This window comes from Ambystoma mexicanum, chromosome 7q, assembly GCF_040938575.1.
Source record: "Ambystoma mexicanum isolate Mex_15411 chromosome 7q, UKY_AmexF1_1, whole genome shotgun sequence".
NCBI classification, from domain to species: Eukaryota; Metazoa; Chordata; class Amphibia; order Caudata; family Ambystomatidae; genus Ambystoma; species Ambystoma mexicanum.
Window position 1 is genome coordinate 1,135,089,488 of NC_090941.1, and position 27,910 is coordinate 1,135,117,397.

At 48.3% G+C, this 27,910-nt stretch overlaps 1 protein-coding gene across 1 annotated transcript in view; it reads right to left on the bottom strand.

Annotated features, from left to right (window-relative positions):
* Window positions 1-27,488, bottom strand: part of LOC138528693 (zinc finger protein 420-like) — a 49,820-nt gene extending 22,332 nt beyond the window's left edge. The window contains exon 1 of the mRNA XM_069640552.1: window positions 27,336-27,488. Within this exon, the coding sequence (XP_069496653.1) occupies window positions 27,336-27,359 (24 nt within the window). The 5' untranslated portion in view covers window positions 27,360-27,488. The remainder of the gene's footprint in view (window positions 1-27,335) is intronic.
* Window positions 27,489-27,910: the final 422 nt, after the last annotated feature.

A 27,910-nucleotide genomic window follows, 5' to 3' on the forward strand; every position in this document is an offset into this window, starting at 1 on the left:
GGAGGGGGAGAGTGAACCTGTACCTGACCTACTCAGAGGCCAGCCTTTAGATGAGAAAATATAAGGAGTTAATCTCTCTTCTAATTTGAATCCTGAAGAACAGGAGGAGTGCAAGTTTCTGTTAAATCAGTTTGCCTCCCTGTTTTCAGTATCGCCAGGCTTGACCCCTTGGGGCAAGCATGATATTAAAACTGGTGACTGTTTACATTTTAAAAGCAGACATTCCAGGATGTCAGATCATGTAAAATCCCACATAAATGAGGAGGTCAACAAGATGCTTCATCTCGGGGTAATAGAGCCCTCTACCAGTCCATGGTCTAGTCCAGTTGTTCTAGTACCAAAGGCAGGATCCAATGAGTTGAGATTCTGTGTGTATGATAGACCTCTTACTGCAGTTCTCTGTTTAGGCTGAATTTCCTAACCTAGTGAGTTCCCCAGCAGCTTTGCTGGATTTTTGGGGTTTATTTTTTTCTCCTGCCAAGAGTGAGACTCTTGTACTCTCACTCTTGGGCATGATTTGAGTGTGTTTCTTTGACTCTAGATCTGTTTAATGGGCTATGGGGTCTTTTACTCCATAGGGCTTCATGTGTTTTTGTGATGTGTGTTACACAGCACCCTCAGTGCAGTAACACAGGGGTGTCATAGTGACCCCCCAGTATAGACTCCATACCCTGGGACTGACTACTGTCTCCCAGGGCATGTAAAGTCACCATTGACTTTACTAGTCTTAAATTCTGAACAGAACCAGTACAAACCATCATATTGTGGGCGTACTGGCTGGGGCAATTCGATTGCCCCGGGGTCTGTTAATCGAGGGGGCACGTCTCCGTCCCCCCTGATCGAGGTTTGGCTGGTGGCAGTGGATACTACCTTTTATATTCAACCGCAAATATTTCTCAATGGGATTTTCCCATTGTTCGAGGCTACTATCTTTATTTATTTAATTACGATAGCCTCGAACATACCGCCAGTTTATTTAATTATTATTAATTCTCCGGTTGGTATTTTTTGCCAAAACTCGGTTCTAAAATGGCATTTGTGTTCTCTTCTGTGACTCCAACCCAAGTTGAGCCCTTTGTTCCACTTTTTGGTGGGCTTCTCCACAGAAGCCCTCCAAAGTGGTGCCACTCTGTCTGGGGTACTTAGAGGGGTAGAGGGGGATTTAGGCACCCTGGACTGAGTTGCCTAGGCAACTCAAGTCGCACTCTGTCCTGATTGGCCCAAGTGGTGAGCCAGCCGGCTCACCACTTAGCATGTTTGAGTGACAGCTAGGCTGAGTGAATGGGGGTTTTCTGCTTAAAAGCAGGGCTTTGGGGACTGGAACTTCAGAAGTCGCCACAGGACCGAAGAATCTGAAGAGGGAGAAGCTGAGCCGACCTGCCACGACGACACCACCGGTGGAGCCCTGCTGGACCGTCTCACCACTTTTCCCAACGACAGAGGAGATCTCCCGCCGGAGAGTCTTCTTCCTTTGACTGGTGGGGATAACCAGTTTTGCCGTCTTTTCACCTTCCCGATGCATCTCGTGGCCGCCTTGCCTGTGCCAAGCACCCCGGCAACCGGAATACCACGTTTTACCACAACTACAAAATAAAGGGTAATACCTTTAATCGGAAAAAGCTGGTTTCTTCCCTGGCAGTGCAACGACCTTCATCTTTCCTCCAAGTCAAGATCTTCTCTTCCCCTGGATGAGGACGAGACTTGCACCCGCTGCCAGGAACAACTGCCACCGCTGGAGGATCCTTCCCACTTAAGGTACCGTGTCCCGCCTAGCATCCCTTGCCACCGACTGTACAGGGTAGATTTAGCCCCCGGCTTTCGAACCTGGGTTAGCCTGGGACACCCTGGCTAAACTTTTCTGAGCCTCTCTAAGCTCTTTTCGAACTCTCTGCAAGACTTTCTAAGCCTAGTGTAACTGTGTGATCTTGGGTGCATTTGTGCTCTGCTCTCTCTAAGAGTGGGCCCAGCCTATGGACTTTGGCTCACAAGTGACGTTTGCTCTTCTGCCTTGCTAATAGTGTTCCTAAATCTTATAGTGGTGTATCTTTCCATATTCTGTCTTTTTCCCTCCCTTCTTCATGAACTTATTGGAGTGCCATCTATAGTTAAGCGCTCACCTCTGTATGGAAATAAGTGGTGTCAACTAAGACTTATCTGATAAGGAATAAGGGTTGTATATATTATAATAGTAACTGTGTTTAGAGTGTTTTACAATAAGAGTGCTGGTGTGTTTCAAACAGTGTGTTTTTAAATAAATAATTATATGCTTTGATACCAAAGCTCTGGTCAGTGTTTGCTTGTGTTATTGGATCTGAGTGCCTATTGTGTATACTTTGCATACTGCCTAACTCTTCTTGAGGGAAGTCTGACTGCTCAGCCACAGCTACCAGGTAAATCTGGGTGGTACAGACTGCTACCAAGTGGGTTTACTGCTAACACCTGTAGTCCTAAATCTTTTGCAGTGTTCCCAAAGGGAACTGCACAGGTTTCTGCCTAACACTGGTGTACAGCGGTGGGATTTGTATTGAGTATACATTTTAGAGTGCTTTAGGATACCTTAGTGCAACTAACCACAAAGCTTAGCACTGAAAAAAGTAATCTTTCTAACATGTCAACTATGGAAACTTATAGTCAAGAGTCCCTTGCTACAAAAACTGCTGATTGTTTAAGAGTTCTCTGTAAGCATAAGAATCTCCTGACTAAAGGCAAGAAAATGGAACTAATAGAAAGGTTGTTAGCTAACCAAAGCCTGGATGATGGTTCAGAGGAACCTACCACTCCAGCAACTGTAGATAACAGTATTGAGATTGAAACTGAACCAAATGTTGATGATCTTGAGGAAGAGTCAGAAGAGGAGGGTGAGGCTGCTGTGACTGTCCCCCCCAGGCCTCTGTCTGCTCTACCTGCTGTACCTACTGGACCTTTACCAAGTCCCACACTTAGTCCTCAATATCTTGAACTAGAGAAGATGAAACTTGAATTAGAGTTTAAAAAACCTAATACTCAGGCTGAACAAAGACACCAGGAACTGAATCAAGATTTAAGGCTAAGGGAAATGGAGCTCAAGCATGAGCTAGAAATGAAGAAATTGTCTGTTGAAAATACGTCTCTATCTGGCTCCTCTAGAAGTTCCAGTCCTAAAAGACCCCGGATGCCTAAAGAATTGGTTGGTATGTATGAGCCTAAGTTGGATGTGTTGGATTGGTTGTCTCTGTTTGAATATAATCATGGGCTCCAGAACATCACAGGAAATGACTTACTCACCTGGTTGTTCTCTAGGCTTCCCCCTGTTGCAACTGATGTGGTAATGGAGTTGGGGGAGGAGGATAGGAAAGAGTATGGATGTGTGAAACTAGCTTTGATAGCTAGATTTGGGAAGACCCCTTCCCAGTATCTTAAGAGGTTTAGGACCCTCAAAAAGAATGATGGTACCCCTTGGGCTACCTGGGTGAGTGAGTGTTTGAAAAACTTATAGGGATGAATTAAGGGTTACAAAGTGAACACTTATGAGGGAATGAGAAATCTTGTAATGTTGGAGTCAATTTATGATGCCTGCTCTCCTGAGCTCAGACAGCACTGGGCTGATTCAAAGGAATTAGATTCCAGAAAGCTAGCTAAGGCTGCTGACTTGTGGGTTGCCAACAGGGCCACTCACAAGGATTCTGGGGTAACTCAGAAGAAGGATGAGGGGAAACAGCCTAAAAAGGACTCCAAAGAGAATTCTAATACTGCAAATTCCAAAGAGGGCCACAAACAACAAAATAACCAGGGTAAGCCCTATGGTAAACCAAATCAGGCTAGTGTACCTTCTGGTCAACAACCAGAAGGAGGTCAGAACAAGCCACCCTTTCAGAGAGCATTTGGACAATGCTATATCTGTAAGGCTACTGATCATATCAAAGGGGATCCCAGATGCAAGGGTAAACCTGCAGGGATCCGCACAGTCTCCTTAGCCTTCACTCCTGAGGATGAAGTACACATGGCTAGTGCTCACTTTGAAGCTTTTGCTGAAGAACCCTTGGGTCTTCAAGCAACTGTGTCTATTGAGTCCATGGATCTGGTTAAGTCACAGAATAGGGTTGTGTATAACTCCCTACCTGCAAACTCTAAAGTGTATTATATGTGTTCTTGTCAATGGACAGGATACTCCTGCCAGGAGAGACACTGGGGCCAGCAGAAAGTAGTGGATGAAAGCTTCTTTCAACCTGAGGATGTGGCAAAAGCACCCAAAGGTCCCACTAAGATGTCTGGAGGCCCTGTCCAAATGGTTCCTATTCTACCAGCCCTCATTCAGTGTAACAACATGACAGTGAGGATCCCTGCCAGTGTGCAGACTGAGGTGCCTGGGAAATTCCTGTTGGGGAATGACCTGAGAACTCTAGGAGTAGTGTCACATACCCCCAGGCCTCCCAGTATGGAGAACCAGAACCTAACCAAATTGGCTAGAGAGGCCACCTTAGGGGACCACTCTAAGCCTGTGGGAACCTCTACTGAGACCCCCACTACAAGCCCTGGTGTTAGTAAGTTGACCTCTAACCCAGGCACATTTCAGGCTAGTACATTAGGGAAATGGGAGCCCCAACCAAGCTCCATCATTGTTTCCCCAGTTTCAGAGTCTGTGACCCCCCTGCTTCTGAGGAAGAGGAGGATAGACCTACTGGACCCTTACCTAGGCCTGAGAGAACTGGTAATTCTCAATGCTGGTGGAAAACCAGGAAAGAAAAGTCTAAGGCCAAAACCCTTCAGACTTTTGGACCCACTACTGAAGACCCCAACTCTAATCCTAATATTAGGGGGGAACCTCCTAAAGTAGGTAAGGTTAGATCTAAGAGGAAGGGGAAGCAGGTACATTGCCTAACCCCAACCCCTCCAACCAAGAGGCCTAAGACCCAACCTGCTCCCACAAGAGAGGTGGTGAGGAACCTTGGAGGCCCCTCTAGATCTAAAGGAATCCTTTATAAGGACCCCTTGAAAAAGCCTAACACAGGTTCAGAAGTTGTAACAACGTCTGAGGGACTGGTCAACCAGATCCCCTATAACTTTAAAATGACTGCTGTTCCTCAAAGGGTTTGTAGGTCATATAGCTTACAAAGGAAAACCTTTGATTGCACCATAGAACATAGGTCAAGGTGTCACCATCAAAACGCTGATGGACTCTCTAGGATGTATGTCATCGACTAGAGGTATGAGGTTCATCCAGGAGTGGATTAAATCCTCCTGTCCCTTAGTCTGGGGGGGCGAGTGTTAGGGAGAATTCTCTGTTTAGGCTGAATTTCCTAACCTAGTGAGTCCCCCAGCAGCTTTGCTAGATTTTTGGGGTTTATTTTCTTCTCCTGCCAAGAGTGAGACTCTTTTACCCTCACTCTTGGGCATGATTTGAGTGTGTTTCTTTGACTCTAGATGTGTTTAATGGGCTATGGGGTCTTTTACTCCATAGGGCTTCATGTGTTTTTGTGATGTGTGTTACACAGCACCCTCAGTGCAGTAACACAGGGGTGTCATAGTGACCCCCCCAGCATAGACTCCATACCCTGGGACTGACTACTGTCTCCCAGGGCATGTAAAGTCACCATTGACTTTACTAGTCTTAAATTCTGAACAGAACCAGTACAAACCATCATATTGTGGACATACTGTCTGGGGCAATTCGATTGCCCCAGGGTCTGTTAGTCGAGGGGGCACGTCTCCGTACCCCCTGATTAAGTTTTGGCTAGTGGCAGTGGATACTACCTTTTATATTCAACCGCAAATATTTCTCAATGGGATTTTCCCATTGTTCGAGGCTACTATCTTTATTTAATTACGATAGCCTCGAACATACCGCCAGTTTATTTAATTATTTTTAATTCTCCGGTTGGTATTTCTTGCCAAAACTCGGTTCTAACATGGCGTTTGTGTTCTCTTCTGTGACTCCAACCCAAGTCGAGCCCTTTGTTCCACTTTTTGGCGGGCTTCTCCACAGAAGCCCTCCAAAGTGGTGCCACTCTGTCTGGGGTACTTAGGAGGGGTGGAGGGGGATTTAGGCACCCTGGACTGAGTTGCCTAGGCAACTCAAGTCGCACTCCGTCCTAATTGGCCCCAGTGGTGAGCCAGCCGGCTCACCACTTATCATGTTTGAGTGACAGCTAGGCTGAGTGAATGGGGGTTTTCTGCATAAAAGCAGGGCTTTGGGGACTGGAACTTCAGAGGTCGCCACAGGACCTAAGAATCCAAAGAGGGAGAAGCTGAGCCGACCTGCCACGATGACACCACCGGTGGAGCCCTGCTGGACCGTCTCACCACTTTTCCCAACGACAGAGGAGATCTCCCGCCGGAGAGTCTTCTTCCTTTGACTGGTGGGGATAACCAGTTTCGCCGTCTTTTCGCCTTACCGACGCATCTCGTGGCCGCCTTGCCTGTGCCAAGCACCCCGGCAACCGGAATACCACGTTTTTCCCCAACTGCGAAATAAAGGGTAATACCTTTAACCGGAAAACTCTGCGGCTGGCTTCTTCCCTGGCAGTGCAATGACCTTCATCTTTCCTCCAAGTCGAGATCTTCTCTTCCCCTGGACGTCGACGAGACTTGCACCCGCTGCCAGGAACAACTGCCACCGCTGGAGGATCCTTCCCACTTAAGGTACCGTGTCCCGCCTGGCTTCCCTTGCCACCGACTGTACGGGGTAGATTTAGCACCCGGCTTTCGAACCTGGGTTAGCCTGGGACACCCTGGCTAAACTTTTCTGAGCCTCTCTAAACTCTTTTCGAACTCTCTGCAAGACTTTCTAAGCCTAGTGTAACTGTGTGATCTTGGGTGCATTTGTGCTCTGCTCTCTCTAAGAGTGGGCCCAGCCTATGGACTTTGGCTCACAAGTGACTTTTGTTCTTCTGCCTTGCTAATAGTGTTCCTAAATCTTAGAGTGGTGCATCTTTCCATATTCTGTCTTTTTCCCTCCCTTCTTCATGAACTTATTGGAGTGCCATCTATAGTTAAGCGCTCACCTCTGTATGGAAATAAGTGGTGTTAACTAAGACTTATCTGATAAGGAATTAGGGTTGGATATATTATAATAGTAACTGTGTTTAGAGTGTTTTACAATAAGAGTGCTGGAGTGTTTCAAACAGTGTGTTTTTAAATAAACAATTATATGCTTTGATACCAAAGCTCTGGTCAGTGTTTGCTTGTGTTATTGGATCTGAGTGCCTATTGTGTATACTTTGCATACTGCCTAACTCTTCTTGAGGAAAGTCTGACTGCTCAGCCACAGCTACCAGGTGAATCTGGGTGGTACAGACTGCTATCAAGTGGGTTTACTGCTAACACCTGTAATCCTAAATCTTTTGCAGTGTTCCCAAAGGGAACTGCACAGGTTTCTGCCTAACAGTCACCAAGACGGATGCCCACCCTTTACCAAGTAAAGATGAACTGGTGGACAAACTTGGTTCAGCCAAGTACCTTAGTACATTTGATCTCACTTCAGGCTATTGGCAAATAGCACTGACAGACCATGCCAAAAAGAAAACTGCATTCTCAACCCCAGCAGGCCTCTACCAGTTTAAGGTAATGCCTTTTGGACTAAAGAATGCACCTGCTACATTCCAAAGGATGGTTAATCAAGTTCTGAATGGGATGGAGGACTTCTGCATGGCATACTTGGATGACATTGCAGTGTTCAGCCCTACTTGGAAAGAACATGTTGAACACTTCGGTTATATTTTGCAGGCTCTTGAGCAGGCCCATCTGACCATAAAGACTAGTAAATGTCAAATTGGTCAGAGTAGAGTGGTCTACCTTGGGCATGAGGTAGGAGGAGGGGAAATCAGGCCATTGCCTAGCAAAGTACAAGCTGTACAAAACTGGGCCACCCCTTATTAGGCCTCACTGGTTGCTATTGGAACTTCATAGAGAACTATGGGACCATAGCTTCTCGCTTGAATGTGGTCTCCTCTCCCAAATTCCCTAAAAAGGTCAGGTGGAATGAGGAGTGCGCTCAAGCATTTGAAGGCCTAAAGAAAGCCCTTAGTCAAGCTGCAGTCCTAAGAGCTCCTGACTATAACCAAACCTTCATTGTGTAGACAGATGCCTCAAATACAGGTATAGGTGCAGTTCTGAGTCAGCTGGATGAGAAAGGTAGGGAGCACCCCATTTACTTCATCAGCAGGAAGCTGAAGGAACCTGAGACAAGGTGGGCAACCATTGAAAGGGAATGTTTTGCTATTGTGTGGTCACTGAAGAAGTTTAGACCATACATGTATGGATCTACTTTTGTGATTCTGACTGACCACCAACCCTTGAGAATGTTGATGCAAATGAAAGGGGAAAACCCTAAACTACTGAGATGGCCAATCAGCCTGCAAGGGTTTGCTTTTACCATTGAACACAGGTTTGGGTGTCACCACCAAAATGCTGATGGTCTCTCCAGGATGTTTGACCGACTGGAGTAAGGAGATTCATTCAGGAGTGGATTAAATCCTCCTGTCCCTTAGTCTGGGGGGGACGAGTGCTAGGGCGAATTCTCAAAATGTGCTAATTTCCCTACCCTTTGAGACCCCAGCAACTTTGCTGGATTTCTAGGATTTTTTTTTTTTTACCTGGGAAGAGTGAGAGCCTTTTTCCCCACTCTTCCATGTATTTTGATGTGTGTTTTACTTTTGTGTTCTTTGGTTATGGAGTTTTAAAACAACTCCACATGCATCATATTTTTCTGTGTGTCACACAGCACCTTCAGTGCAGTGGCACAGGGATGTCTTTCAGAGTTCCCAAGGTTTAAATACGTTCTCTGGGACTGACTACTGTCTCCCAGAGCATGTAAAGTTAAATTGACTTTAAAGGTCTCTTTAAATTTACTGACCCAGCACACACTATCTTCCTATAGAGTGCTGGAGGGGTTGCCTAGCTTCCCCTGAGTCAAAACACTCACGTAACAGTCAAATGTTACCCTTTCCTACTTTAAATGGCTGGTTGCAGTGGTTTAGATCAAACTACCATGTGTTTTCCCGACCGCAAACAACGGTAGCTAAAAATCGGTTCAGCCATGTTTTTCAATATGGCGCCCAAGACCTATCTATAAAAACAGACTCTGGTCAACTATTTTTGCCATTTCTTTTAGGAAAGTTCCTTCGTGTGTTTGTCTCTGCGCGCCAAACCAGGTTTGGTCCCTTTGTTTGTTGGCCTTTGGCGGGCTTCAGTGCTGAAGCCCACCTCTGGCGCCAGAGTGTCTGGGGTGGACAGGATGTGAGGGAGATGTCCGAAACTCCTTGTGCTTAGTCTCCTAGGAGACCTGAATGCACTCTGGCGTGATTGGCCAGCTGGCTGTTGGGCAAGGGCAGCCACCCTGATGTGTGAGTGACAGCCAGGCTAGAATAAATGGTGGAAAACTGTTTAAAAGCAGGTCTCTGGGACTTGGAAAGCAGAGTCGACGAATGGAACGAAAGAACCAAAGACGAGCTGAAGGAAGAGGACTGCTGCAATTCCTGGATGACCGGTGAAGCCCTGCTGCAGGTCCGAATTGCCTGAAACTCCATCGACAGAGAAGCCCTTTAAGGTTAACTTCTTCCCTTGAGTTTGGTGAGAACAACCAACTCGTAAGCCGCCTGGACACTGTCCCCTCCTGGTCGAATTTTCTGCAGAGTACTGTGGAAAACCGGATAGCCAGTGGGAAGGATGCCAGTTTGTGGACTTTAAGGCACTCACACCTTAAACTGACGTTTTGCTAAATTTGTGGCCTCATCCCTGGGAAGTGCAAGAACCTCCCGACGTCCTCCTTCTTGTCCCCATGACTGAAGTGCAGGAATAGCAAAATCTGCTCAAACTACCAGGAGCAACTACCTTAGCTACAGCTCTTCTTCACTAACAAGCTACTGTGCAAACGCGGTCCGGAAATCTTTTCGGCCATCGCAAAAGTTTGTGGAACTTTCCTCAACTTCGAAGGCTTGTCCTTCCCTAAACATTCGTCAAACCTTTCGCCTAGCCAAATTCTTCTAAACTCTGTGGCAAAGACTTAACCGTTTACTACCAGAACTGTGCTATCCTATACAAAGACCCTGAACCATTGACTTTGGCCTGGGCCTATGAACTGAATTTCTGGTTGTAGTTTACTGAAACCCGTTGCCCTGCCTATTCAAGTATTTGTGCTATTAATTCTTATAACCTTGTTTTTTAACCCCTTTATTAAGTATCTGAAGTGCCATTTTGCTCCCACTTCAGGGGAGCTGAACTTGTTCAGTAACTTATTGGTTGTGTATTTGTAGTACATTAAGTGTGTTATATCGAGCTGCTCTTGCTAGTGTAACGTTTTCAAACTAACTGTGTAAATAAATATATATTATTTTACCAAGAAACCTTGAGTAAGTGTATATTTGAATCACTGTATTTGTTGGTCCTTTGTGTAACTTGTTCTACTGCTCACTAAACTCTTGAGATACCTCTGGCTGCTCAGCCACTGCTACCACATAACTGTGTAGTACAGGCTTGTACCAAAGGTGAAATTGTACTGACACTTGTAGTCTTAATTGCATGTAGTATTCCCAAAGTGTACTGCATGTGATTCTGCCTAACAGGACCAGCTCTCTCTTTCATCTCCATCCATGGGAGAAGCTCCCACTTACATCTCTATCCATGGAACCAGCTCCCACTTACATTTCCATCCATGGAACCAGCTCCCACTTACATCTTCATCTATGGAGCCAGCTCCCACTTACATCTCCATCTATGGAGGCAGCTCCCACTTACATTTCCATCCATGGAGCCAGCTGCCACTTACATCTCCATCCTTGGAAAGAGCTCCCACTTACATTTCCATCCATGGAACCAGCTCCCACTTACATCTTCATCTATGGAGCCAGCTCCCACTTACATCTTCATCCATGGACCAGCTCTCACTTACATCTACATCCATGGGACCAGCTTCCACTTACATCTCCATCCATGGAACCAGCTCCCGCTAACATTTCCATCCATGGAACCACCTCCCGCTGACATCTCCATCCATGGGTCTAGCTCCATCTTATATCTCCATCCATGGGAGAAGCTCCCGCTTACATCTCCATCCATGGTACCAGCTTCTGCTTACATCTCCATCCATGGAGCCAGCTCCCGCTTAAATCGCCATCCATGGAACCAGCTCCCACTTACATGTCCATCCATGAAACCAGCTCCCACTTACATCTTCATCCATGGGTCCAGCTCCCACTTACATCTCCATTGATAGAACCAGCTCTCGCTTACATCTCCACCCATGTAACCAGCTCCTGCTTACAGCTCCATCCATGGAACCAGCTCCCACTTACATCTTCATCCATGGGTCCAGCTCCCACTTACATCTCCATTGATGGAACCAGCTCTCGCTTACATCTTCACCCATGTAACCAGCTCCTGCTTACAGCTCCATCCATGAAATCAGCTCCCACTTACATCTGCACCCATGGAACCAGCTCCCACTTATATCTGTATCCATGGAACCAGGTCCCACTTACATCTGTATCCATGGAACCAGGTCCCACATACATCTCCATCCGTGGAACCAGCTGCCTCTTAAATCTCCATCCATTCCAGCACCCGCTTAGATCTCCATCCAATGGGACCAGCTCCCACTTACAACTCCATCCATTAAACCAACTCCCACTTACATCACCATCCATGGAGCCAGCTCCCACTTACTTCTCCATCCATGGAGCCAGCTCCCACTTACATCTCCATCTGTGGAGCCAGCTCCCACTTACATGTCCATCCGTGGAGCCAGCTCCCACTTACATGTCCATCCGTGGGATCTGCTCCCACTTACAGGTCCATCCATGGGACCAGCTCCGACTTACATCTCCATCCATGGGGCCAGCCCTCACTTATGTTTCCATCCATGGGGCCAGCTCCCACTTACATCTCCATTTATGAAGCCAGCTCCCTCTTCCATCTCCATCCATGGGACCAGCTTTCACTTACATCTCCATCCATGGGGCCACCTCCCACTTACATCTCAATTCATGGGGCCAGATCTCACTTACATCTCCATTCATGGGACCAGTTGTCACTTACATGTCCATCCATGGGACCAGCTCCCGCTTACATATCCATCCATGGGACCAGCTCCCACTTACATCTCCATCCATGGGACCAGCTTCCACTTACATCTCCATCCATGAGCCAGCTCCCTTTACATCTCCATCCATGGAACCATCTCCCGCTAACATTTCCATCCATGGAACCACTTCCCGCTGACATCTCCATCCATGGGTCTAGCTCCATCTTACATCTCCATCCATGGGAGAAGCTCCCGCTTACATCTCCATCCTTGAACCATCCCCTGCTTACATCTCCATCCATGTTACCAGCTTCCGCTTACATCTACATCCATGGAGCCAGCTCCCGCTTAAATCGCCATCCATGGAACCAGCTCCCACTTACATGTCCATCCATAAAACCAGCTCCCACTTACATCTTCATCCATGGGTCCAGCTCCCACTTACATCTCCATTGATAGAACCAGCTCTCGCTTACATCTCCACCCATGTAACCAGATCCTGCTTACAGCTCCATCCATGGAACCAGCTCCCACTTACATCTTCATCCATGGGTCCAGCTCCCACTTACATCTCCATTGATGGAACCAGCTCTCTCTTACATCTTCACCCATGTAACCAGCTCCTGCTTACAGCTCCAATCATGGAACCAGCTCCCACTTACATCTGCACCCATGGAACCAGCTCCCACTTACATCTGTATCCATGGAACCAGCTCCCACTTACATCTGTATCCATGGAACCAGGTACCACTTACATCTGTATCCATGGAACCAGGTCCCACATACATCTCCATCCGTGGAACCAGCTGCCTCTTAAATCTCCATCCATTCCAGCACCCGCTTAGATCTCCATCCATGGAGCCAGCTCCCACTTACTTCGCCATCCATGGAGCCAGCTCCCACTTGCATCTCCATCTGTGGGACCTGCTCCCACTTACATGTCCATCCATGGGACCAGCTCCCACTTACATCTCCATCCATGGGGCCAGCTCTCACTTATGTTTCCATCCATGGGGCCAGCTCTCACTTATGTCTCCATCCATGGGACCAGCTCCCACTTACATCTCCATTTATGAAGCCAGCTCCCTCTTCCATCTCCAACCAAGGGACCAGCTTTCACTTACATCTACATCCATGGGGCCACCTCCCACTTACATCTCAATTCATGGGGCCAGATCTCACTTACATCTCCATTCATGGGATCAGTTGTCACTTACATGTCCATCCATGGGACCAGCTCCCGCTTACATATCCATTCATGGGACCAGCTCCCACTTACATCTCCATCTATGGAGCCAGCTCCCACTTACATCTCCATCCATAGGACCAGCTCCCACTTACATCCCCATCCATGGTGCCAGCTCCCACTTACACCTCCATCCATGGGACCAGCTCAGTGCTGCCTTTGACACTGCCAGCTGTCCCTCCCTCCTACACACACAGCCTCTCTAACATGGTCATCCGCTCACTGCCCATCAGTGGATCTCTTACTACCTAATGGACTAGTCCTTCCACACCATCCCTCTAACAGTGCATGTGACACATGAACCAGTAATTTGATCTCTTCTCTTCAGACTTCACACCTCCTCTCTCCACAAGCCAATCTCTTCTTTTGATGCCTCCTACCATCAACAACACCCAAACCTTCTTCCGTTTCCCATCTTTCACCTCTGAGCTACCCATCCATTTACCTGACTGTCTCACTGCCACTGGGCACTGGATAGCACTCCAGTACTGAACGCTCAACTGCTATAAACCCAAACAGTGTCTCACAACTTGCAACACACCCCCATATCCTTCCTCTGTTCACACCAGCCCCCAAGGTATGCAACCTTGGGATTTTCTTTTGGAATGAGCCAAAGCTTGAACATTGCAATCGTCTACAGTCACAGCCGCCAGGATCAACACACTGAACAGATGCAAAATCCACCCCCACCTCTCCTAGCAGTCTAATAAAACCTTAATTCCCACTTGCTCTTCTTCTCAGGCCATTTGACGCCTGATCTGGCCTGAACCACACATGACCTACAAGAAATAGGCGCAAAACGGTATCATTCTGGAATACATCTAGCTCTGACTCCTCGGATGACGACCAAGCTACAACTAGGGGAAGAACAACCAACCGTGGAAATCTGCAGCAGCCACCAATGATGTCTTTTTTAGGACAAGGGGGACCCAGGGGAGGCTACTGGGTCCCTCCACAGTTTCAACCAATACCTTTCTTCAACTACCCACAATGGCGGGCTATGAACCACAACAGGAGATGCAGGAGATACTAGAGGAAATACCTATCTTTAATCTATCTGGTATCATGCTGACAAAAGATGAGAACTCCCTATTTTCCAAAGGACTGTCATTTGTCCCCATGAACCACACTGATTGGTTTAGGCTAGACCAAGAATGAACAAACTTCTACAGGACCATCAGAAGGAAAATATATTTTGATTACAAGGAAAGCCCTACTGAACTTGACGACTCAGGACTGAGGACCAAATCTGACTTCTTTCCAAGAGATAATGAAATGCCTGCATCCGTCCTTACCTTTGAGAAGTGCATCACACAAAAAATTTAAAAAGTCCAAGATAGAGCATCTCCTAATAGGCATAACCTCACTTCAGGTGAACAAAAAGCCCTTAAAACATTAACAGAGAACAAATCAATTGTAATAAAAGCAGCCGACATGGGTGGAGGTTTTGTAGTTCAAAGCAAAGATCAATACAAGAAAATGGTGATGGCACTTTTGAATGAAGAGGGCAGTTATAAAAAATTGCATAAAGACCCAATGGTAGCAATCAAGAGAAAAATACTGGAAGTAATTGAATTCGCCATGGGTAACAATTGGATTTCAGATAAAGAAGAAGTCTTTTTGAACAGTTCTGAGGGACGCACTCCTGCTTTTTACGCCCTACCAAAACTCCATAAGAACCGGACTACACCACCAGGACGACCCATAGTTTTGGGATGTGGCTCAGTTCTAGAACCAGTCGGGAAGTTTATTGATCATTTCCTCAAACCCTTGAGTCAGAAAACACTGACGTACCTGAGAGACACCATGTCTACCATAAATAAATTTGAACACCAGCCCTTTAATCCATCAGAAGATCTACTAGTCACGATGGACATCAATAGCCTCTATACAAGCATTCCACAAGACTCAGCAGTTCAATGTATTAGACACCATCTTACCCATCACATGATACAAAAAAAGTCCCCACCAATTTCATAGTGGAACTGTTGGAATTGGCACTCACTAACAATTTCTTTGAATTTGATGACACCTTCTATCTGCAAGTTTGAGGCACAGCAATGGGGGCGGCTTTTGCTCCTAGTATGGCCGTAATTTTTATGGCAGAATACGAATATAACTATGTACTTAACACCTCCAACCCATTCCTTGACAGCATTGTGTTATGGCATAGATATATCAATGACATTATCTACATTTGCACTGTGCTGCACTATAAAAGCAACCACCCACACAATCTGAGGGATAACCTCCCTTATGGGCAGTTTTTAAGAGTGCGCAGGAACTGTACAGACATCTCGGAATTTAAAAAGAATGCGTCTGCTCTCCAAGATAAGTTGAAATCTAGAGGCCACCCAAAAAAACTGCTTAAAGACACACAAAAGAGGGCCAGATTCACGCCGAGAGAAACATTACTCTCACCTAAAACACAGGACACCCCCAAAGAAGACATCATGGCGTGTGTAACTACATTTGGACAAATACTACCAAACTTAAAGGTATGATAAGAACATTCTGGCCATTGATACAACTCAGTTTGCCTAATGAACCAACACCCAGAATGGCATTGAAAAGATCCCAAAATCTGAAAGACATGCTCACCCATGCCAGGATGAGCAAAGGTAACATCAGATCTTCCATGTGGAATCTCAGAGAAATCAATGGTCATCACCCATGTGGCAACTGTGCAGTATGCAAATTGACGAAAGAAAATCAACTCCTTTCAGATAGGGAGTAAGGAATGGAAACTACACCACTTTTTGAATTGCAAATCATGTAACGTTATCTACATCATAGAATGCCCTTGTCGCTTACGTTATGTGAGACGACTTCTAGACCTGTCCACAAAAGAATTGGCGAACACAGGTCTAGGATTCGATGCAAAACTCTTTCCGCTCTACTCGTGCCACACTTTCTTGAATTCCAACATGGTCCAGATAACTTCATTTGGTGGGTGGTTGACAAAGTGTTTAACGCCAGCCATACCACGAATTCTTTGAATTTTAAGGAATCCTGGTGGATGTTTAAACTCCAATCTATATCCACAGGTCTTAACGAGGCGCAACCATCGGGCCAGTATTCATGATTCCTTGACACAGCAGTATCCACCCCCTAGCCTCTCCTGGCCACAGCATATTCCACCCCACAGCCTCTCTATCATTGCAGATAGTGGGGACCCTTTTGCCATCTTCTCTAGACTCCAGCTTACTATAGACCTTCTCTCTCTGTACTTACTGTCTATTCCACCCATTTATTGCACCCTGCTGCTTTGGGATGTCCATTAGCAATACATTAGGGTCACGGCCTGTCACTTATCTGACAGTAGCGACTATCCACCTTGCTGCGAGACCCCTTTGCATCCACATCCTCTCATTGGCCCTCATTCCGACCCTGGCGGAAAGGGTTTACGCCAGCGTAAATCATGGCGTACCCTTCCGCCTTACTACGAGTTCCCGTAGCACCATGGAGCTTTTTTCGCCTGCTTTTTCCGGGCGGAAAAATCCATGGCGCTACGGGACCTTGATGTTAATTACGCCACCGTAATTTACGGTGGCGTAATTAACGCCTTCCCCACTCCCATTATGCCCTATGGGGCAAAAATGGGAATGGGGAAGGGTAAAATGGGGATTGGGGACTTACCGCCCCGCCGAGGTCGGAATGGGGCGGTAAGTCCGCCAACCCCCATGGCGGAGTTGGCAGCTTTGCGCCATGGACCATGGTGCAAATTGCACCATGGTTCTCCGCCAGGGTCGGAATGAGGGCCATTATCTTACTGCGCCATTTTTCCGCAGCCACTAACACAGCTTCTTACACGTGGCACTTGCGCACTTCATATACAGTCTGGCGCCTTCACGGTTTCCTTTACTGCACCCTTCTTCATTTGCAGTTTCATAACTCATTCTGCACACATACTCTCCACGCCCACAGAGTACAGGTTGGGTAGCTTCCTTTATCTTGGCGCACCCCATATCCCTTTTTAACTTCATTTTTTTACATTTACATTTTTTCAGGCATTTCCATCTGCCTTACTGGTTCGCCTTCATTTCGCATAAACATATGCTAGGCTTCCATTCCCATTCTCAGTAGGTTTGCACGTCTCGTTTCCGTGCCTCATTTAGCTTCCACTTCGTCCCCATGACTTTGGTGCTGCCCGATGACTGGGCGTGCACGCGGCGGCGGCGTGACGTTGCACGCCGCCACGTGCAACATAAATAAACAGGGAGTTCCCGGCCGCGACAGAGCGACCGGGAAGCCCGGACCGAGAGGACGTCTTCGGCTGAGTCCTTCGGGCTTGGGGGCTTACGGGAGGCGCTGGGGGGTCCCGACCAACCCCCAACAGTGGTGACGGGTGGGAGAAACAATTCCTGGGCCTGCCGGTGACTTGACCGGCAATTTTTGTGTATTTGCAGCAAGGTCGCCTTGAGACTTCGCTCCGGCCAGCAGGCTGTGCGTTACCCACGCGGCTGGCGGCCATTTTGTGAATCAGGCCGGGAAACTTCTCCGAGCTCTGGTTTGAGCTGAGAAGTGCATCCAGGCCTAATTTTCGGAAATCCTGCTAGCAGCAGTGATACCTGCATGTGACTTTGTCCAGTTGGTGATTTTGCATTTTCCTGGGTCTCCTACGTCGAGTGCAAGCAAGAAGGAGGGCTACAATGGCTGGGCCTGCATATCCCATATTTCTTTCTTGTCCTAATTTTTGGAACAGCTGGAAGCTGAGGCTTCTCTTCATCTTCTTCATCATCAGACTGGTGGCCCCACTGATCTTCATCCTCTTCATCATCACAGAGGTGTGGTGCAGCAGCTGTCTTTCTTCAATGGTGCTGGCTGGAGGCAGTTGGACTTGGTGTTTGAGTTGCGGCCCCTGTCCTTCACGCTGGGGGTGCCTGTGCGCTCGAACGAATGAGTGATACTGAGGACCAGGACGGAGCGGCGGTGCAGCAGCCTCCACATGCGCCAGCAGCACCTCAAGGTTTGCTGCCTCCAGTGCAGCCAGCACAGCAGCCTCCAGGTGGTCAGGCAGGCCCTCAAGGTCCTCTACTTCCAGCGCAGCCTGTGGCAGCACCCATTGTTCAGCAGATTCTCCCTGTTATGGCTCAGGCACGTGCACAGGCGGCTCTGCAGCCCATCCCGGAGTTTGATGTATCGGGCCCACCTTCCAGCTTGGGGCCCAGATGGAGGAGGAGGGTGGACCACATGGACATGTACTTTCGGGCTGCCCAGATGGTAGATGATGATACCCGGCTGGCAACTATGCTGTACTCGGCAGGTCCATCTGTCCAAGAGACTTTTGAATCGCTCCCGCCAGGGGATAGATCCTATGATCAGGCGCAGGCCGCTCTGCAGGCCTACTTCCTGCCTCTCGCCAATGGTGATTATGAACGTTTTGTCATGCTCTCTGCCAAACAGAAAGACGATGAGACTCTGGACACTTTCTATGGGCGCCTAAGGCGTCTCTCGCTGGCCTGCGCTTGGGGTGATGCGGAGGACATGATCAGGACGATGCTGATCCAGGCTTGCTCATCAGGCAAATTAAGGCGCCATGTGCTAAGGGAGCCTGGAATTACACTTCAGCGCATCCTTGAACTGGGGAGGTGCCACGAGGGCTGCTAGAATGGAGGCCAGGTCGTGCCCCATCAAGACCGAAGAGGTATGTGCGATGTGGCGACGTGGCAGGGGCACCCGAAGACCTGGCGGCAGTCCTCAGGATTGAGCCGGTAGGGCAGGAGAAATCTGCCAAAAATGTGGGTATGATGTGCCCCACCCTGCTGAGTGCCCTGCGGATGGAAAGACCTGTGGACGGTGTGGGATGCCGGATCATTTCTCGAGGGTATGCAAAGCCACAATGCCAGTATTGGTACCGAGGGGCCCGGGATGGTCCAGTCTCAATTGCCAGGGTCGACCATCCAACGTCGCTCAGGTGGATCAGACTGAGGAGGATGCCCAGGTGGAGGAGGCTGAGGAAGAGAATATCTTCTTTGTCTCGAGTGTGGGGATCCTGAGAAGTAAGAACAGGAGACAGCCAAGGTGCGTGGTCGAGGTGAACCGATCTCCAGTCCCCGTCCTTGTGGACACTGGGGCGTCAGTGAATGTAATGGCCCGTGGACACTATGATGCCATGAACCAGCCCCCCAAACTGGCTGCTCCTAAGGCCCGCATTTTTGCCTTCGGTGGTGTTGACCCCATCCCTCTGGACGGTGTGTTCGTGGCAAAAGTAGAACATGAGGGCTCCCAAATCACAGCATGATTCTACGTGACACCGGTGAGCACCAACACGCTGCTCAGTTGTGCTGCAGCAGAGGCCCTCGGCATCGTCAGCTTCGCATACTGTGTCTATTTGGAGGACATTAATGACTTGCTCGAAAAGTATGCCGCGCTGTTCAAGGGGATCGGGCAGATGGCCGGTGACCCAGTGAGGTTACACATTGATGAGTCGGTGCAGCCCATTGCCCTGAAACATCGAAGGGGGCCGTTCCACCTCTGTGAACTTGTCAACAAGGAACTGGACAATTTGGTCAATCTTGACATTATAGAAAAGGTGGAAGGCTCGACACCCTGGGTGTCCCCGATAGTGGTTGCACGGAAGCCTAAACAACCCGATGCTGTTAGAATCTGCGTCGACATGAGGCTCCCGAAAAAGGCCATTAAGAGAGAGAGGCACCTCACCCCGACGATTGACGACATCATTGCAGAGATACAGGGCGCTCGTTTCTTTTCAAAACTGGACCTTCGAGCGGGCTATCACCAGGTTGTCCTCCAACCCGAGTCGAGGTACATTACCACCTTCACGACACACCGAGGGCTATACCGCTACAAGAGACTAAGCTTTGGTGTGTCCTCTGCGGCGGAGGTGCTCCAGAACATTATTCGGGGCGCTCTGGCGGATCTACAGGGCGTTTTGAACATAAGCGACGACATCCTGGTGTTTGCCAGAACGGAGGTAGACCATCTGAGGCGGTTGGCGAAGACGTTCGGAAGACTGCAGTCCTTGGGATTTACCCTCCACAAAGAGAAGTGTGAATTTCTCTGACCATCAATAGAATTCTTTGGTTTTGTATTCAAAGAAGGGGAGGTGTCTCCTGATCCCCGGAAGGTGCAGGACATAAAGAAGGCGCAGCCTCCGTAGTCCGTATCCGAGGTGCGAAGCTTCCTAGGCATGGTCACATACTGTGGACGATTCATCAAAAATCTGGCCTCCAGATCGGAACCGCTCAGGGCACTGACCAGGAAGGATGTCATCTAGAACTGGGGCCCGCTAGAACAGGTGGCTTTTGATGACATAAAGGGTGCCCTGGCGGCTGAAGACACCATGTCCTTCTTCGATCCCGCGCTGCCGTCAGAGATCATCGTCGACGCCAGCCCATTCGGCCTGGGCGCTGTGCTAACACAAATTGACAGTGGTGGGGGCGTCCACCCGGTGGCATATGCCAGCAAGGCCCTGTCCGACGCGGAGCAGTGATACTCACAGATCGAGCGTGAGGCGCTGGCAGTACTGTGGGGATGCCGGCACTTCCGGCTCTACGTCCTGGGACGCCCGGTGACGGTGGTGACAGACCACAAGCCGCTGCTATCCATGCTAGCAGGGTCGTCATCCAAGCCACCGGCACGCATTGAGCTGTGGATGCTCGCCCTTTTGGAGTATGGAGTCACCTTGGTACACCGGCCAGGGGCGAACAACGCTGCAGACTATCTCTCCAGACACCCTGGGGCGTACGCAGGCGAAGTCCAGGACGCCTGTGCAGAAGAAGCAGTAGAGCACGTCCGGGTGGTGGTGGAGGCAGCCACGCAAAACGCCATGCCTCTCCAGGAGCTGGAGGCAGCTGCAGCGCAAAATGAGTGCTTCCAGATCCTAAGACACTCGATGCAACAGGGCTCCTGGAAGTCGGTGCTGAAGGCTCTGTCGGGGCGCACCCAGGTGGCCAGGATCGGACTTGAGCAACTATGGAAAGTCCGGGAGGAGTTATCGTTCTGGACATCTGGCCTTCTGCTCCGCGGAGATCGGATTGTGGTGCCCCAATCGAAGGTGGACGAGGTGATCGCTTTGGCTCACCGTAGTCATCAGGGTGCCGCCAAGACCAAGGCACGCCTACGGCTGAAGGTGTGGTTCCCCGAGCTAGAACGCAAGGTGGATGACTTTGTGGCGGCCTGTGTTTGGTGCCAGGCGGCATCTCCCCTGCAGCGGGAACCTGCAATAGAGACAATGCCGAGGGAAATCGTTCATGCGGACTTTGGATCCACCACCATGGGCACCCATTTCCTAGTTCTGGTCGATGAGTACTCTAGATACCCCGAGGTGGAGTTTGTAGACTCTGTGGCATTTGAGCACGTCGTGGTGGCCGTGGAAAAGGTGTTTGCAGCCCATTGTTTCCCACGCACGCTGTGCTGGGACAACGGGGCGCCATTCCAGAGCGAACGCTTCTCGGAGCTGATGGAGAGCTATGGGGTGGTGCACAGGAAAATCATGCCCCTCTGGCCCTGGGCCAATGGCGAAGCGGAACCGCTCATGAGGACTCTAAATAAGACCTTTAGAATTGCTCAGGGGCAGGGGCAGTCACTCCAGAGAGCCCTGTACCAGTTTCTGAGGGTGTACCGCACCACGCCACATGCATTCACGGGAGTGGCCCCGGCTGAGGCATTTTTCAAGCGGTGTCCTCGGGGTCTGCTACCAGAGGTAGGAGAGAAAGAACCTGGGGTGATCAATGACCAACAGGTCGAGATGGACCGGCGGCTGAGGATCGAGCAAGAGAACGCTCGGAGAGGGCTTCGCCCGCAGCGGCTGGAGCCTGCCGATGAGGTCCTCATTCGGAATAGGCATCCCCATGGGAAGCTCTCCCTACCGTATGAACCGGAACCGCTGGATGTCGTCGCGGTCCGGGGTCCATGGTGACTGCATCGGACGGACGGTCGGCGGTAACTCGCAATGTGAGTTTCTTCAAGAAATTGCGGGATCCAAGAACTGATCCACCTCCTGATCCAGACCCAGGAGAGATCCCTGAGGATGAAAGGGAAACACCCTGTCTGCCTGAGTCTCCGGCCCGGGGCATGCTCCTGGACAGATCACCCGTGCCGGAGGTGAGCAGGAGGTACCCCCAGAGGGCTGGGCGAGGGAAGCCTGCTCACCTCAGCGATTAGGTGTTGGGTCACCTGGCTGTTTGTCCTGAGGATGAGGACTGTTAAGTAAGGGGACCCGGGTGGATGTCAATAAAGGGGTGTTTTGAACATGGGGTTTTCGTAAAGTGTTAAGGATTCATGTTGGTTTGTTTTGCAGTGTCTAGTGTTAGTATTGTTATTGTTCTCCTGGAAAAAGGAGGAGTGTGGCGCTGCCCGATGACTGGGCGCGAACGCGGCAGCGTGACTTTCCACTGCGTGCAACATAAATAAACGGGGCATTCTCGGCCGCGACACAGCGACCGGGAAGCCCGGACCGAGTGGACGTCTCCGGCTGAGTCCTTCGGGGTTGGGGGTTACAGAAGGCGCTGGGGGATCCCGACCAACCCCCAACAATGACTACAGGACGAGGGGCTATCTACCACGCATGCGCATGGTCCATACACTATTTCCTACCTGCGCATGCGCGCATCGCCTCCTTAATCTTGGCGCTCCTCAAAGCCAATTGTTGACCACATTGTCTTATATTAATATTTTTCCAGGCACTTCGATTTGCCTCTCTGGTCTGCCTTTACTTTGCACATATACATGCAATGCTTCCATTCCCATTCACAGCAGGATTACATGTCTTGTGTCCGTGCCTCAGTTAGCTACCATCTCGTCCCCATGACGACGGGACGAGGGGCTACCTACTACACATGCACATGTTCCATTGAGGTATCCCTATCTGCGCTTGCGCACATAGCGTTCTCGAACACAGCTCCATTCTGAGTTCACCGAAGCTCCTGGACACTCGCCAGACGCTTGGCTCCCGGCTGCCTCCTTTCTAAGGTAACCACGCGCCCCAGGCTCTCTGGATTTTTGAGCACTCCCACGGCCATCTAGCAAGAGGCCGTACATTTATATGGTGCTACCCTCCTTTTCTTCACATATAGATTGACCCTGAACTTCCAGCCCAGGAACCCTGCTTTAGGCAATTGAAGCTCTAACTTCGAGCTCATCTACCACAAGTGCCCTACAGACAACAACACTGACCACTAGTGTATTACAGAACATGGCCTAAAGGTACATTTTTGTTCTTTTTGGGTATCTTGGTCGTTGATAGGTTACAGGCTCACTTTGGACTCTAGTGTTTTTTGGTGCTTACAAAGGGTATATAGATAGATTTATTTATTTCTCTCTGCCCCCTGTATATAGCCCTACGTTAAGGACACTTGTGACCCACGTCATTTCGTTGAGGGTTCCACCCAACTTTAAAAACGCGAGCCACCAGGCTGCTACCCAGGACCCAGCCCTGTGAAAGGTCAGTGCTTGACCCTTCATATGTGAAAACTAGTGTTTTTAATAATTGTGTCCTTTCTTTTCTGTGTATATATGTTTAGTACTTTTTATTTAACCTACTGCGCTTTGCAGTCCCCTACTCTTCCAAACCCGTTTTTTTAACTCAGCTCCCCTTCATTTTCTACAGGGGAGACCACGCCTTGGCTCCAGAAGAAGGTTGTGACCCACAGAAAGTCGAAACGTCCAAGGACCAATGCACCCATAGGTGCCCCATGGTCCTTATTTCAAAAATCTGTTTGTGGATTTATCTCAGTGACGTCGACCCATTATTTGGTCACCCTTTAGCCTGGCTATGACAGACCTACCCAAGGTCTTCCACCTAGAGTAATAACAAAGATTTTAAGCTCTATCTGATTGGAAAAACCTGTTAAAAAACCATAATGTACAATTAGGACACCAACATGTACTAGAATAATTTGTATGTATGTGTCTCTCTGTTCCTTTCATTTCCTATTATGAAGTGTATCCTTGTATCAATCTGTTTAACTTGGCCTATGCTTGTAATAGAATTTTTGTACTCATTGTTCATGATTGTCGGCGTGCAGAATAATTGTACTTCTGCACAGACTGAAATAGTTGTGTTATTCTATGAATATGTAAAAAAGTAGAAAAGAGTTAATTAGGTCAGCAATATATTAAAAGCTGTACCCAACCGCACTAAAAATAGTAAGCGTATGTTGTTTTTTTGATGTACATCTATCCATGAATAGGCAAAAAATAGCGCCATCAATGGACAGTTAATACACAGTAGATTTAATTTGCATGTAAATAAGTTGCAATTTGTTTAGACTATTACAGCCAGGACAAACCCCCTTCTCAGTATACATTTAATTACAGCCCTAAGTCCTGTGTCTGTTTTGGGCTATCCCTCCAGTTACTCCTGGCCTTACACTAGGCCTTCCTCGCTACTACATTGCCTCTCAACAGGATACTCAACGTTCTGACTCGCACCATTGCAATCCCCCATGTTTCTCTCCTGCCGCGGTCCAATGCCTTCATGCAGGATAGCTCCGCTACCCACTGCATTCATGCAGGATGGCTTTCCTCCCGAGAGCCATCATGATGGCTCCTCCACATACCGCCTTCATGAAGGATGGTTCAGCTACCGACCACCTTCATGCAAGATGACACTGCTACCCACCGTCTTCATGCAGGATTGCTCCACTACCAGCCGCCTTCATGCAGGATGGCTCCGCTACCCACCGCCTTCATGCAGGATGACTATGCTATGCACCACCTTCATGCAGGATGTCTCTGCTACCCACCGCCTTCATGCATGATGGCTCTGCTACCCACAGCCTCCATGCAGGATGGCTCCGCTACCCACAGCCTCCATGCAGGATGGCTCTGCTACCCACTGCCTTCATGCATGATGGCTCAGTTACCCACAGCCTTCATGCAGGATGGCTCCACAACCCACCACCTTCATGCAGGATGGTTCTGCTACCCACTGTCTTCATGCAGGATGGCTCTGCTACTCACCGTCTTCATGCAGGATGGCTACGCTACCCACCACCTGCATGCAGGATAGCTACCTCTAACTCTATAGGAGATATTTGCATTGTTGGGTGCATGTTTGCTTGATCCACCCAGGCGGCTGCTGACAGGATGACAGCCAGAGCTCAAGCACTGTCTTGGAACAGTTGGGGTGATTCTTTACGGTTAATGGTAAAATGAGAACAGCAGCACCCCCATAAGAGGGTAGTGGCCTAGTATTTGGAGAAATACTTGGTCATCGTGTTTGTTCTGCAGGAAAGGTTGCATTGTCTGTTTGCAGGATTTGAAGGGGGCGTGGATAGACCTTGTAAGTCACCAGAGCACCAGGCTGTAGGCTCTGCAAATGTGCTTGTATGTTGCATTCTTTGTTAATTATTAGTGTTTTTGCCGATTGTAATACATATGCTGGTTTTGCAGCACCAGCAACTAGTGACCCGCCTGCAAAATTAAGCATTGCCTTGGAGCTCACAGAATGAGCAGATCGTTTAATTGAATCACATCCCATTCCTGGAAGTAAGGACATTTTGAAACACAAAATGGTGTGTATTTTTTGTAAAAGGTGATATTAACAATAATGAAATAATTTAATTGCGCTACCATTATTGCATTTTAAAAAGAAACAGTTCAAAATGTTCATTATTATTCTCACTTCCGGTAAATATTGTAACCATAATACAAATGTTACATTTATGAAGTAAAGTACATTATTAAAACCAAGAAAACACATATTCATTATTTTTTGATATTAGATGCATGAAATGTATTCTAATGATTGGTCTTAATTATAATGAGAGCTACAAGAGGGTCATTCCCTCACGCAGCCCCAAGCCTCTGGAACGAGCGTCCTCTCAATCTCAGAGCGCGCTCATCTTTTTCTGTTTACAAGAAGGACCTGCAGACAGCACCATTCTGCTGCTTTCTTGATCTAGTAACCAAACACTTCTATCCCCTGGTTGCCTCTTTTTTCTGCTTTATGTATGTTTGTTTTGTTTAGTGCCCCCATGCCCACGGGCTCTCGTCTTTTACGCTATATAAATACATTAAATTAAAAAAGTACGTGATGTATTTGTTTCAAAATCAATAGTAATGATACATTTTCTTGCAATTAATTATGTATGTATTAAGTCAATTTTGTTTTTGCAATTTGTGTAAGGTTTGATGCAAGCCAAAACAGAGTAAAACAAATTATTTTCTGATATGTTTGAGAGACCCACAGAATGCTGGAAGAGGATAGGCCGGGTCCCAGGTTATTGATGTCCATACACTTAATGAGAGAGAGAGTGCACAGACAGTGAATGCGTTACAATGCTGCTGGACAATTGGGGCTTAGATTTGGGGTCTGCTGGGAATGTTAAACCTCCTTTTGTACACCCATGGGTGAGTACAAGGTACAAGAGGGTGCCTGGAGCGACAACTGTCAGGGTAACAGCCTGTAGAGAAAAGTGGCATGTGCCCATGTCCTAGGTGATGCCCCGCAGAATGACAGCGGGAGTGGTTGCCAGAGAGTGCATGTATTCTCATTATTACAGCCAATAGCAGAGGCCGGGAGACAGCGTTGTGTTTCTGGAGACTCGTCTGAGTTGCTGGAGACTTGTAGGTTTGCTTCAGTACCATCCACCCTCTCTATTAATCCCCAACGCCACCTTCCTTTACAGGGGATTATAAGAAAGTATAAATAATGTACATGGTGTATTGGCAATCTATAATGCCCCTTGCCCAGGTTTTCCACTTGTATTTTCCTCCTATGCCACCTCCATCATTTCCTGCTCACTATTCACTTCCATTGTAAAGTCCCCTGTTAGGCCATTTGTCCACTCACCAACCTTATAACCTATGCACAGTGTTTATGATAGAAGCACTCAGCTTTATCTTCCATAAATACAATTATACGTGCTGCACACCTGGAAAAAAGCCCCAATACCATAAAGGACACCTTTACCCAGTCCTGTTTGTCTAGACAACATCACGCTGCATGCTGGGAATGTTAACACGTACAGGACCGAAATTAACGTGACACGTGAAACTACAACTCCCAGAATACCACATTGTTGGTAAAAATGCCAGGGATGGCTGAAGATGAGATCCGTGGCATGGGTCCATTTGGCAGCAATGGCTCCTGGCCCCAAGAAAACCTCACCAGAGGCACCTCACCTTATCTGGCTCTTGCCCAGCCATTGCTCTACAGTGATCTTGGGTGGATTCCTCCCTAGAGATCCTGAATGGATTACTCTGCAGTGACCTCTTGCAGGATTCAGAGCAAACCCACTAAGGATGAGAGGAGAGTCCAGGTGAGACTGGGTGATATAGAGGGTCCAAGGACTGCACTGAGGCTGCGCAGAACAGGAGACACTAATCACCAAGAACAAGAGATACTAATCACAAGCCCAGGAGTCACTATTCTCCTGAGCATGCGCAGACACTATTACTACTGAAGCTCCCTAAGTCTGTGTTAATTGGCTTCTAGAGCACCCCACGCCCTCTTTGGCCCTCAGGAACCGCTCTGAGAAAGAGTGAGAGTAATCTCATTGGCCAGATATCAGTTAAATGCCGCTTTTACAGGCCGGCTATTGGTCAGCTCCTCCTGGGCATCTGTCTACGTCCTTTCATTAAATGCCATGTTTAATGCACTGGAGCATCAGGACAGATGTGCAATAAATTATCTTTCTTTCTTTCTTTCTTTCTTTCTTTCTTTCTTTCTTTCTTTCTTTCCTTCTTTCCTTCTTTCC